Source organism: Falco punctatus (assembly GCF_963210335.1).
Source record: "Falco punctatus genome assembly, chromosome: 10".
NCBI classification, from domain to species: Eukaryota; Metazoa; Chordata; class Aves; order Falconiformes; family Falconidae; genus Falco; species Falco punctatus.
In genome coordinates, this window is record NC_137590.1 from 16,390,181 (window position 1) to 16,403,264 (window position 13,084).

Here is a 13,084-nt window from a genome sequence, read left to right on the forward strand (position 1 = left end):
CTCACTACTAAATGGCATGGAGAAAATTAAACATCACTTCTGCCATTTGAGATATATTTTTTAACCATTCGTAACTCTCTTCCAGGTCCAAGCAATGCGTTTGTCTCCTGCCAGGCGACCTGACATGTCCCTGGGAGAACTCTGTACAGACAAGACCTCAGAGCCTTTTCTTGCAAGGCAGTGCAGCAAACTTGTTGTGGCTCTATATCTTATATCTCAAATGGGCAGTGAATCTTGTGTATTAAACTGTTCTTGGGTATTTTTATTGCTCATAAGCTACTGGCATTATATAAATGTTGTGAGCAGTAGGTCAGTGGCACTCCTGCTCCTCTCCTTTCTTCCCCCTTCCTTGGCTTGGTACAAATCCTTGGCTGCTGATGCTCCTGCACCTTCCATGTCACCAGGGGATGGTGAGTGTACCTTGTGAGCAGGTCTGCTGCGCCCCGCCCCCGCCCCGCCCCAGCATCCGGCTCCACACAGCGCTCACACCACCCCAGATGGCTGATGCATCTGCACGTAACCTTTGCTTACTGCCTTATGGGAGCAACCCCTCTGGGGCAATGCTGCTGCTCTTGTTGCAATGAAGACGCTCTCCTGGCCTGTATTCAGTGCAAATGATGCATGCTTGGTCTTCTCTTCATCTTGAACCACTGTTATGCACAGAAATGTTCGATCTCCTCTGTTCTCCATCAGCTTTCTGTCGTGTTTCTCTTTTCTCTGCCCAGTCCCCTCCACTCGTCCTGTTTTCTGCTTCCCCTCAGACTCTCACTTACCATCTGTGCCCCACTGGACACTTTCTGAAGAAGCAGAGGGAGCAGACTAGACTGAGTGGACCCCCCATCCCGTCTCCTCTCCTAAAAGCCAAGTCTTTGCAGGAAAACACGGAGAGGCTTAAACCACAACGCCATTAAGTGAAATCATCCCTCTTTTGCAGGCACTCCTTGGGAACCAGTGCCACCAGATAAAGTTCATTCCTGAGCTCAAGCTTGTTGCCTCCTGCTCAGCCACTGATAAGAGAGCTGCGATGCTTTGCTTCCATGTAAAATAACACAGGCAAACTCTGGTAAGACAGGTCTCGGCCTCTGTTCTGTAATTTATCCGTTGCACAATGGTTTCGGGCAACGCTGCTGGTATTTTAACATTCTCTTCCTTCCAAGGACATGCTGCTACCAAACTTTTGGGTGCTGCAAAACAGGAGTTGTGGAGAAAATGTGGAAGTGGGTCACTTATTTTTAAAAATGATTTATGTGTTGTTTTTTTTTTTTTAACCTGTAAATAAGCAAATCTTTTGGAAGTCGTTTTAGGCCGTGTGCAGACGGCTGCTGCAGAGCAGGAGAGTGATTGGGTGTGACAGAATCAGTTTCTGTAGGAAAACTGTAGGAAGTGTTGCCTTTGGAAGCATCCCCTTGGGCTGGAAGGGCATCTGCAGGCATTCTCCTTCCTCGTAGGAACCTGAGTGAAGTGAATTGGCTTCAGGGCTTTGCAGCCCAGGCAAAACTCGTGGTCTTCTGCCAGCAGAGAGGTATTGCCTTTGGCAGAGCTGGCAGCTGAGGTGTGGGGGGATGATGTGAGCCTGGAGCGCAGTGAGCCGGGCAGCGGGCTGTGGCAGAGTCGCAGGGGCTGGTGGTACCCTGCTGCTGCTGAGGGGCAGCCTGCCTGTGGGGGCTGGGCAAGCTGCTTGGAGGGGTAAGGTAGTGGAGGAGGCTGGATTTCTGTTCAGGGAGAAGGGGGGTTGTACTGGGTGGGTGTGTTTGGGCTCTGCTTTCCTAGATGAGTGGAGTAGGATGGAGCCCAGCAAAAGAAGGGGTAGTTTGACAGGGATGCTTGAGGTCTCCTTGCTCACCTGTACAAATCACCTATCTTCCTGGTCAGTCACCTCCCTCACCTCTCCAGTTTACCTTTCAGTCATATTTCTCTGCCTTTTCTTGCAAACATGACTCAACTTTCTCAGCATTTGAATTCCCCTGTGCCTTTTCTTCCCATCTCTTTCTTTTTTTTTTGTTCACACCCCTTGATTGTGTCTCTCTTTTATATGCAATTCATTCCTCTTTCATTCCTGTTTCTCACTTTTTCCCCCTCTCATGGCTCTGCATTCTCCCATCCCCCTTCTCTGCTTTCATAATGCATTTAGTCTGGCAGCAATCCACCATCTCCTGAAAGCTAATGGGGTACAACAGAAAGCCCCGTAGTCGCCATTTAGCATGCTGGCAATTATCCAAACATGTTTCTGTATCTGGTCTGCTATAAAGTTGGGAGACATCTGACAATTTTTTTCCCCTATCTACAGCTGTATTGTTTGTAGTGTTTTCTTCAGCCTCGTTAATCACCGTTTCCTCTCTGGTTTACCTGTCTGGGTGATGCTCTGCTCCTCAGCAATGTAAGCTGAAGAGTGTCAGGCTGGAAATTGTGGGTCTCTGCCACTGCAGTTTCGCCTGTCCAAACAGTTCTGCAATAACAAAAGATGTGAAATTACTGCTTCCAAGAGTCTAAAATCTCAATTGCTGGCACCTGGATGCCTAAACATCTCTGTTTGGGGTGCTGGTGGATAGGGCACGGTTGAGTCTTCTGTGGCTGTCGTAATTTATCAATCTGTAAGAAAGAAAATAATCTTTCTGGCACATATCCTCCTGCACCTGGACAGATGAACTTCGAAGGAGAGGCCGTGGCCATGTGGCAGTTCTGCAGGTGGGCTGGCGGCTCTTCACCCGGCCCGGCCCAGCCCTTGGCAAACCCGCGGGTCTCACACCCGCTGTGCGGCCGGCAGCTCTGCTCGCTCGGCGCCGTTTCAACCTGCCTGCTTCTAATATGCTGAATAAATTTAATGATTTCTTTTTTTTCCTCTGCTTCTGGCTGTAGCAAAGGAGGATTTCCACCGGGTGGTACTGTTGGGCTGTCGTTCGTGCTGTAAACAGCCCGGCTCTTTGTGTACGGTTTTCAGGGAAGGATTCATAGAGTGGGATTAACCCGGGTCATCTCTGCGGAATTTTTTTGTTTTGTTTTGTCATTCGCACGTAAGTTTTGTATGTGAAGGAATTTCAGCCAGTGAGAGGTTTACAAAATCTTGACTGCTTCCCAATTATTCAGAATTTGGCATTTGAGGTGTGCTGTTGGTTGTTTAAATTGTTTTACTGGGGGCCCGTTGCTGCTGTTATCTGTACACCTGCGTCCTTTCAAACCATGGTGCTCGGTTTTATCTTTTTAGCAACTGAACAAACCTGGGACTGTGCTGCAGGGCCAGGACTTTTCCCCAGAGCTACCCCTCGTCTACGTCGTGGCAAGGGATGGAGAAGGCCAGTCCAAAAGAGGTTCCTTTCAGAAATGCCTCTTCTGTTTGCAAAGCAGTTTTCTCTAGTGCAAGGAGATGCTAATTTCCAGGTGTCTTGGTACATGACATAGGTGTGAGCTTCTTGCTTTAAAGCCAAAATTTGACCTTGTTTTTTAATCAGTTGGCCCCACGCTTCCTCCCTCAGCGTTCGCCTCCTTTTTTGCCAGGGTTCTAGTTTTCAGCATAACTGTGTTTCTTGCATTAGGGTGCTGGGTGCTACGGGTTTGGGAGGCGCCTGCTGGGTGTCTGAGCCTCCTGCTCAGGGGCACGTCCAGAGCTTGTAAGCCAGAGAAACCAACCATCCCCAAAAGCAAAGCCGGACCCCCTGTGCCCCCCCCTCCTGGCAGAAAAGCCCATTGCCCAGCCTGGTCATTCCTTTTCCTTGACACTGTAAGTGGCTGCTCCGAGGGGCTGGCAGGGCTCTGCAAGCACCATCACTTACACTGACAGGTTGTTATTTTTCTATTAGGACCCTCTGATTTTAGGTTGTAAATCACTGACTATATTACTTGCCAGTGACCAGTCCTGGCTGTTGTGCTATCCAAGGGATTGTATGAAGAGTGGTTGCACTTGACTTCTGCATCCTAGTTGCTCCTGCTTGCACGAGGAGCACTTGCTGGGTCCCTCTCCTGAGCTGTTCTTTGCACATTTTGTTTCTCTGCTGCCTTTTCTGCATGGGTCCTTGGTACCATGCATCTTTGTCTTTCCTTCTCTTTGCAGTCTTTAACATCTTCCAATATCCTACCGCCAGCCTAGTGCAAGAGATTTCCTCTCTTATTCCTCAGAAAGGGAGGGAAGAGAAGACAGCTGTGTGCTGGGTTTCTCTGGTTTTCCTTTTGGGAACAGATTTCATGTAGCACTTGCATGTAGTGTTGGCTTTGCATGAAATGAAGGCTGGCAATGGCCCCTGCTCTTCTGTAATCATTTTGTACCTGGATATGGATCTAATCAATTGAGCTTCACTGTCTGGATGGAGGCTTTTTCCTAAATCTGTTTAGGTCAAGAATTTCTGTCTGTGATGACTACAAAGGTTGAAAGTTTGGATAGTTCTATAAAATCGTCTCTCCTTTGTTCCTTTCTCTGCCTTGCCTTCTTTTTATCCAATCTCTCCTCTTTAGTATTACCTGTTTTTCTGTAACTTTTCCCCTTTTGTGTGCTCCTTCCTTACCCTGGAATTCCTCTCCTTCATGTAGACTCTTTCAGACAGACACATAGACCTGTCCTACATGGCCTTTGCTGAGAATCTGCAACGTGTTCCAAACGACCTGCTGTCATTTGCCTGCAGAGCTGTATATTTTCTCTGCTCATAGGCCATCAGTGATTGCTTTAGAGAAAGGCATCCACTGTTTTGATGGTTCCCCAGAGATGAATTTATTGGCAAGACACCATAAAAGTTCTTTTTTTTTTCTTCATTCTGTAGCTGAAATCATACATGCTTATAATGGCTATTATTTCTGTCACTCTCTCTTTTATTAGTAATATTGAGATTTGTGTCTTAATCATCCAGTTGATGCTGGCCAGCATTAATGGCAGTACTGTTCTAGTAGTAGGGCAGAATTGTGATAAATTTGGTAGAAATTTCTGCAAAGGCTGCTACGTAAAGCCTATATTCTGTCAGGGTTCTGTTGTAATCTTAAAAATAATTAAGTAGCATTTGTGCAATTAGAATTTTTCTGCCTTCTGATTCCCTCTCTTTTTGGTCTGGCGATGTTTGTTGCATGTTAATGTGGTTTTACTGTGTTGCAGGTAATGGATCACTTTTGTCTGTAAACGATTCCTGGCAGGAATGTATCGACGGACCATTGTCCTGTTGTTGATGCCTGTTATAGGAAAGTAACCAACTTGTTCATATGCACCCCGTTCTTGGTGGAAGAGGGGCTGAGAAATCCTCCTCAATGCACCTGCAAGGAGGTAATGATTTAGACAGATTCTGCATGACAGTATTCCAGTATTTGCTCGGCTTTAATGGCACTCTCACTACTAACCCAGCACTGCAGATGTCCTTAAGGCATTGTTTCCTTTCTCCTTTCAAATTGTTACTGAGTCTCCAATTCCAACAAGCTATATTTATGGATCTTCTAATCCAGTTACCATGCCATTACATTTGTCTGATGATAGCTATCATGTCCTGTCTCCATCAAGAGCTAGTAATGAGTTTGGTCTTCATTCTCATTTATAAATGTATATAATGAATAGTTCTGAAGTTATACGTTATGAAGAGTTTGTGCATAACTGATGAGATCTGGATGATCTCTCTCCTCTGGGGACAGCTGGCATGAGCCCTAGCCACAAAATCCATCAGGGATGCAAAGGCATCCTTCTGCACCACTGGATGAAACTGCAAGACGTGTGTCTTTCAGTGTTGGAAACGTGAGCTCGTCTGACGTAGTCAGGTCTGTAGTGCCATCATCCCGTTTCTGATGGCATGCACATACCCGAGCCCAGGGTGGGCAGGTAGCTGCTCCCTCTGGACTATGACGTTACCAGTTCTTCTGATGGATGCTTTGTTTGGTTCATGCTGGCACTCAAATTATATGTTGCCCAGCTCATCAAGTTACACTTATGCTTACTTAACAAATTTTTTTAAAAGTAAAATTTGTTTCTTGTTGGTGCTAATTAACATGTGGGGTTTGTTACATTATGCTTTATCACTGTTCTGCAGTGCTGTTTGTCTTTAGCTTTTCCTGGGCTGGGACTGTGGTGAATGTTTGTAGAGGTATTACAGTTTTGGAGAAGCGCCCACTAGAAGCTAGTTGAAGAGTGATGGAGAAGTTATCCAAATAAAAGTGGTACCAACAAGTTATTATTAAACGTTTATTATTAAAAGCAGTATTAAAAACATATTAATAGCACCTCAGCAGTAAAAAACCAAGTGGAATTAAATGGACCGTGTTTCTAAGAAATATCTTGGCTTCTAGCAGACAGAAAGATGAGCTAAATCTACTCACTTGCACATCATAACGTAAACAGCTTGATGTGGAACAAATCTTCTGCCACATCGACAGAACAAATTTAGATTAAAACTCTGATCATGACTCGCTCGGTGCTCTGATTTATGTGTTGGTGCTCAGAATCTCTTCCAGCTTCCAGATGGCACCTGAGCAGGATTCTTGTATGCTTTGCAAATGCATCATGCTCTTTACCTGAAGTTCCTCAAAATCAGCTGCTTTGGGAAAAGTAGGGGGGGGATTTCACCTTTTTGGTATTCTAATGAATATCGTTTGGACATGGAGCTTATCCTGTGCTGAGCTGATGGCTCTGGCCTATTCTCGGGGCTGTTATGAGTTGACTCTTGAGGAAACTTCAGGGCCACGCCTGACAGGATGGCTACAGCAAGTGATTCAGCTTTTCCAAGCACTTCTTGTAGTAAGTAGTTTTGCTCTTAGTGCTCTTGGAGCCAATGAATGGTATTAAATGCAGCACGATGAAAGAAAGATAGTAGAGAACATAATAGAGGCTTTCATGATGAAACATGACTCATTTCCAGTGGTCAGATATTTACTGAGAATCAAGAGGAATCCATGAGAAGTATGCAAAAGAAACAGAAAGTTTTTGTGCGACCTATAAGTGAGGCTGATGAGAGGATAACGTTCTGGGTGGGCTCATCTAGCTGGTCTTCAGCGATGCCTCAAGGTGCTGAAGAGACTTTGGTTTCCTGTTTTTGCTTTTGCAGAGACTTGGCATCCGCTTTGCTTCTCCCAAAACATCCCAAAGGACAAGAGACTGCTCAAGCAAAAGGAAATCAGCAAGTGTGGATCTGTGCTTTAGGTAAGAGCTGGAGCAAAGTCAGGCTTGATCCAAACTGCTTGCCCCATGTAAGCAGTGTTGCTTCTTCTCTGTGAACCCTGCTCCCAAGCAACAGATTCTTTTAGGAATGAGGAAGCATCATCTCCTCGCATTCTTGCTTCTCTCTCTGCCTTGCCTTGGTCAGCAGCATAGCTTTCCAATTTTGGCTATTTTATCTCTCAGTAAAGTTGCCGCAGAATCTGTCTTTAAATGACATTCTCTTATGCTTAATCTTGAGAAGAAATAATGTCCCTCAGAAAGTGCTGTCACAGATTTCAAACATATCGAATGTACTTCAGATAAAAGCAGGACTGTAATGTTCTGAGGGGTATGATTTTTAAGCTAGGAGCTTTGGGTATGCGATGATGCCTCTGACATTTGCAAACAACCCCACCAGCAGAAGGTGAAAATGTCAAGATGCGTGTCGATTCTCTCAAGATCTAGAGAGCTGCTGCTAAAACTTAAGTTTTAGCAAAAACAAAATGAGCAAAACTGGCAGAAAGATCCAAGGGGTGAAGCAGCAGCTGTACAAAAGGTTGGAAGTGTTGGTCCTGCTCTGCAGCCTGCCCACGGGTCACAGGGGAAGCCGAGCAGGCAATGCATGAGTCACTCTGTGGCCTCCCTTCCAGGTGATTTTACAACAGAAATGTGAACAAAATCCTGACACAGTTGCCCTAATCGCCGGTTCTGAGGGTGGGTGCATTTATGCTCTGCAGTAGATCAGAAAGGAGGGATGCTGGGCAAATCCTGAGCAGAACACTGTAAAGGTGAGCGCAGTTGCCCGTGCCTGTGGATGCTAATGACTGGATCTTCCTGGGCGTTAAGGTGAATTAGAGTATCTTCAGGAGGAAACTATACTAAAATATTTACCTGTACTGAATGCAGAAATATGGTCCAGCAGAGTCCTGACTTCACGTCAGGCAAATCTCTACACAAGGCTGTGCTCAACGGGTCTGTGCTGTGTTTATGAGTCATAGATTTTGGTCTAATATTTTCTGTGAACTGCTGAACCCTACAAGCTGTTATTGCTGTCTGCATCACTGAAGAGATTAAAGTCCCCCCTCTTTTTTTTCTTTTTTTTTTGGCAGATAAATTTCTTGACGTTTCTTAAAGTCACAGTGACAATTTCTACAGAAATAATTCAGATAGTGGAGAAGATGTAAAGGTTACCCAGAAGAACCTCCATAAATTGTTGAGCTTGTCCTTAGCAAGAATCTTCATGAGTTAATTTTATCTGTTCAGCAGATTGTGAATGGTTGGATTTCATCCCTGGTCCCTTCAGAGCTTCTGAGCTCTTGGAGGGTCATTTGAAGAACATATCTCACATTTTGTATATAAAAAGTCTCAGGCTTATCGTTCCTTCAGTGGCAGCTGCAGTCAGGCTGTGGAAGCTGTCAGGGAGATGGTAGGTATGACCACATGGAAAACTCGCCCGTTAATATCAGCCAGCCTTTTGTGAAGTGGGACCTTGGTTCTGTGGCAGGATAATCTCATCTGAGCAGATATTTACCTTCTGGTGTTTTATTAGCTGCTATGACTGGTTTTATAATTAACTTGTGATTTGTTTACACTCTGTATATTCTTATTTGAAAGTGTAGAGGGATGCCTGGTTCATGCCAGGGTTTTATTCTTAAAAATACTTCTATTCTTCAGTCAGTTGTGGGAGATGAGGGAGCAGGATCTGAGTCCGGCGGGAGTGCCAGCAGATCCAGAGATTGTGCCATGCAGGCACTGAAGGGGCTGAGACAAGGCAAGTGCAGGAACGGTCCATGGCGCTGAAGGCTCCCTGATGGGCCTTACAGTAGGCTCCTACTTATGTACAGACTTTAAAAAGAAAAGAAATACATAAATACTTATCTCTGTTTAATTTTAATTGCTTTGTCCCCAAAGCGTTAGTTATTTTGGCCTCTAGCTTTTGATCCCCTAAGATGGGGTAAGTTGTGTTTCTCTTGAGCAAACAGATCTGGGTTAAGCCACATTTTAGGGTCAGACACTTAAATTTTAGAGCATTCATTACAGCAAATGAAAATTAATTTCAGCCTCGCAAAAATGTAATCAAAATCAGTGGGAAAATGCTGCAATTCTTGTTACCTCACATTGTCATTTTTGACCAGGAATATTTACAGCCATTTTTCACGTTCACAGTAATTGCAGCTGTTAGTGAATATACCCTGAACTAACTCTTGAGCGCAGGTGTGTAGGCAGGGCAGGTTTTGTGGGGATCCCGTCACCAGCAGATGGTTCCTGAGAGGTTGCACGGGATGGCAGCATCGTCAGGTGGGACCACTGCAGCCTTGCCCCTTCTTGGCTGGGTCTTCCTGTGCCTGGCGTGGGTGTGTTGGCTTCCCACTGAAAGCGGAGATGCTCCTTGAAATAGTTTGTTTAAAAACTCAGACAATGAAAACCAAGCTCACTGAGAACTGGCCGAGCAGGTTGCTCAGAGCTGACGAACAGTGCAGGCATGTTGCTGTCTCTGTTCCAAGAGTGAAGTCTGTTGGGGCTGGGTATGGGATTGTTGGAAAGAGCAGGGATGTGAGAGCAAGAAAAGGACTTGTGAGCTTTTTTTATCAACGACTGAAATGTCTCCTGTGTAGTCCTCTCTGGCCTTGTGATCCTCCTTTTTGGTCCCTGTGCCATTGCAGGCATTGAGGGCGGTCGTCTGCTGCAGCTCCATCCCGTGGCCCTGGCTGTGGAGCAGGATGGGGCCGCAGGTGACATGAGTGCAGTGGGGAAGAGACCTGGCCATACGGATTTATACAGGGAAGCAGCTGGCATGGAGTGCAAATACACCATTTGTACAGGCTTATAATCCTTCCTGTGAACGCTTGGTCCTTAAAACACTGATAGTTTGTTATTTTTATTGCCTAAAATTCCAAGCAGCAGCCTGTCAGCAGCTTTGGTTAGGGGAGAGCAGTGTGTTGCCTGGCCTTAGAGGTTGCTTTGCACGCGTGCGAGGTGATGGGGTGTTGTGGTTATGGTGGCTGGCCAGAGACCCTCAGCAAGAGAGGCAGCCGAGTGGCTGAGATCCCTCCTGTGGCGGCACCCTGACTGCCAAGGACACATTCATGTTCGCACACGTTATTTGGTAATTATAATTAGTAGACCTTAGGGGACAGTTAGGAAAGCTTAAACATGTGGCAGCTTCCACTGCATCATCAGGGTAGGCACCAGCAAGGCTGGGACTGCAGCCTTAGAAGGGGTTAGTGCAAAGGCCCGGGGAGCAGCTTCTCCCAGCAAAGTGCAGAGAGCACGTCTGGGAAGGCAGGCGTCACGCTGGAGGTCTGGGTCACCTTCTTGGCTATAAGGAAAGGAAGAGATGCCAGTAAATGCTTTTATTGAGTAATCGATGTTGTGTTTTTTAAATCTAAGCCTGAGCTTTACTGCACATATGTTGAATACAAAGGTAAACACAAGTGGTGGAACAATGCTTTATACTGTACAGTGTGCCTTGGTGTTTTATTAATTCATAATTATCCCTTTTCTGGAAAAATTTCATTGTGAAATGACTTGGAGCTTGGGAGCCAAGTGAAGCCTTGACAGTGCTCCTGACAGCACTGCTGATGCCAGCCCCTGTGTCTGCCGGAGCCAGGCAGTGTCCAGAGCATGTTGTCCCCCAGCGCTAGCTGGGCTCCAGCCTTTGCTCGCTGGGTGCTGGCTGTGCCTGACGGGGAGCTGCCACCCCTCCGAGCAGGGCCACAGGGCAGCACAGAACAAGCCCAGTGAGCGCTGCCTTATTCCAGAAGAACTGTCTACCGAGTCCTTCCGAATAATTCTGGCAGATGTCAAGGAGAGAAGTTCTGTGTTTGAAAGGTGCATTTGCATGTGAGCTGGGTGAAGCCTGTATCTGAGCCAGGAAGGTGGCTGTGGCAGCACCAGCGCAGGTTTGTGTGCCATCCCGATGGTGATGTGCTTGCCCAGCCCAGGCAGAGTGGCCCTGCAGCTCAGAGGTGGCCACTGCCAGTGCAGAAACTGAGGGGTTAAAGCTCTAGCCTGGGTGGGCACCTGTGAAATAAAACTGGCTGCAGCAGACCACTGATAACCTCTGATGTGCAAATCTTCCAATGCTTGGTGAGACAAAAGCAGCTCAGGGTCTGAGCTGGTATGGGTCAGGCGGCACCTTTAGCTGTGTGTAGGGCTCTGGGGCGGGTGGAAACCTCTCGAGTAGCCTCTACACCGGCTGCCTCCAAAGCTGCTGCAAGTTGTGCATACAAGGCAAGAGGGAAGAGCAAAAAGAGACCATCAGTGGTGGGTTTGAGGGCAGAGCTTTTCGAAGCAGGGGTTCTGGTGAAGTGGACTGGCAAGACAGAGCTCCGATGACACCCGGGATGGCCAGCAAAAGGAGCGCTACTCAAACCTGGATGGCGTCTGTCCATGCTTAAAAGGCTGTTGGAGGTTTTTTGTGCTTCTATTTGCCTGAAGTCGTTGGCCTGCAGTTGACAGAAATGCTGGATACTGACATTTCATCTGTAAATCTAATCTAAAATACAGGTTTATATTTTCGGGGTCTGTCCCCTGGGACCATAGCCAAGCACGTGGCATTATTGTGCAGTGGCAGACGAGCATTTAGCAGATCTGTGCAGGAGCCTGTTCCTGTGCAGAGCTCTCAGGGCTGTCCTTAGCAGGCGGGTATGGGACTGCCTTGAAGCATCGTGTTGTTGATGATGCAGCTTTGGACGGAGTGGAGCCTGCATGGTGCCCGACGGTAACATCGCAGCCAGCAGCCCCTTCGGTGGGCAGAGTGTGTGGCTTCCATCGTGGCAAACTGGCAACAGCGTGTGTTGACCTCTCTGTGGGCTATGTGAAGATGTGCTGAATGGCATGGGTGGTGTAAGAGGAGGGAGGACACCGTGGGCTCACAAGGAAGAGGGTCCCATCCTGCTCTCCATGTCGGCAGGGGAAGCTTTGCACTCAGCATGATTCTGTGGGTTGATCTTTCCGCTCTTGCCCCTTTAGCTACTGGGGTGGCCTGAGAGGTTGGTGTGACTTGTGCTAGGGACCAAGGCCAGCCCGGTGGCTGCCCACGTGCCTGGAGCAGCAGCGTCTCTGTTGAAGGGGGTTCCCCAGGCGCTGAGTACTGCTTGGGCTGGTGAGGGGGAAGGGCTGCGGGTTGTGTGCTTGGCATGCCAGCTGCAAGTGGAGGAGTGCACCTTCATGCTGTTGACCGAGTATGTTTGTTTGCTCGTTTTACTCGGGAAAGGGAAGGACTTTGGTTTGCTAGGCAGCCAGAACGTTCTGCGGGTGAGCTCAGAAGGGGTATGTTTGCCAAGAGAGGCAGGTGCCTGAGAAGTCAGCGATGAGGCTGTCATAGCCTGGAGAAGGTGCATTAATCATTGGCTTTGCATTCTACTTTTCATAAGATTTTAGGGCGTTTTCTGATCTTTTGTATTCCTAAGCTTTTGTGCTGAGGGGCTATTTAGTATCCACATCTCATCACTCAACTCCTTGGATCTAAGCACATTTTTCTCATTGTTAGAGGTAAGAGTAAAGCAACAGGGCAAGTAATGTTAGTTATATTTATTATGGGTGTTTTGTACAAAATTATCTTTGTTTCATGATTTGGGGAATTGAGAGTCATAACAGCACATGATAAAGCTTGTCTGCATGAGTGTTTTACAGGCTGGGCTTTTTGCAGCACGCCCGGAGTGGTCTGTCGGATGGCCGGCTAGCGAGCAGCTGTTGCCAGGGCTGGATTCTGTAGTAGCTGTTGGGAGAAGGACCTCTGGCTCCCACTCTGTGAGGGAGGATTCCCCGCACAGACCAGTCTGTTAAATAAAAGAGATTCACGTTACTAAAGTGTGTGCTTCAAAAAGCAATTCGCAATTGCCCTGCAAACTATTTCAGACCCTGAAATCCACCAACATGATGTTGGGTGGATTGTTCTAGAGAAAAACTAAAAAGAAAAAATACAGTATCTTAAATATTTTGTAAGGTTTTCTATTCTTTTATCTGAACTGTTGAGTATGCCTGTCCTTC

At 46.9% G+C, this 13,084-nt stretch overlaps 2 protein-coding genes across 4 annotated transcripts in view; both read left to right on the forward strand.

Moving 5' to 3' along the window:
- Positions 1–898: 898 nt before the first annotated feature.
- On the forward strand, positions 899–10,550 carry EFCAB8 (EF-hand calcium binding domain 8; the record flags this gene model as incomplete). Its single annotated transcript, XM_080405903.1, is given in 3 exon segments — positions 899–1,045; positions 8,300–8,407; positions 8,413–10,550. Coding segments are annotated over 3 exon segments (363 nt in total), but the record flags the coding sequence as incomplete, so codon positions are not given.
- The window catches only part of LOC308070327 (BPI fold-containing family B member 4-like), a 43,745-nt gene continuing 31,705 nt past the window's right edge, over positions 1,045–13,084 (forward strand). For 2 of the 3 annotated variants that reach the window (XM_080404052.1, XM_080404053.1), the window contains exon 1: positions 1,045–7,093. The gene's annotated coding sequence lies outside the window, so the exon portion shown is untranslated. Of the gene's footprint in view, positions 7,879–13,084 lie in introns of all 3 variants that reach the window. The other variant, XM_080404054.1, reaches the window with a different exon arrangement.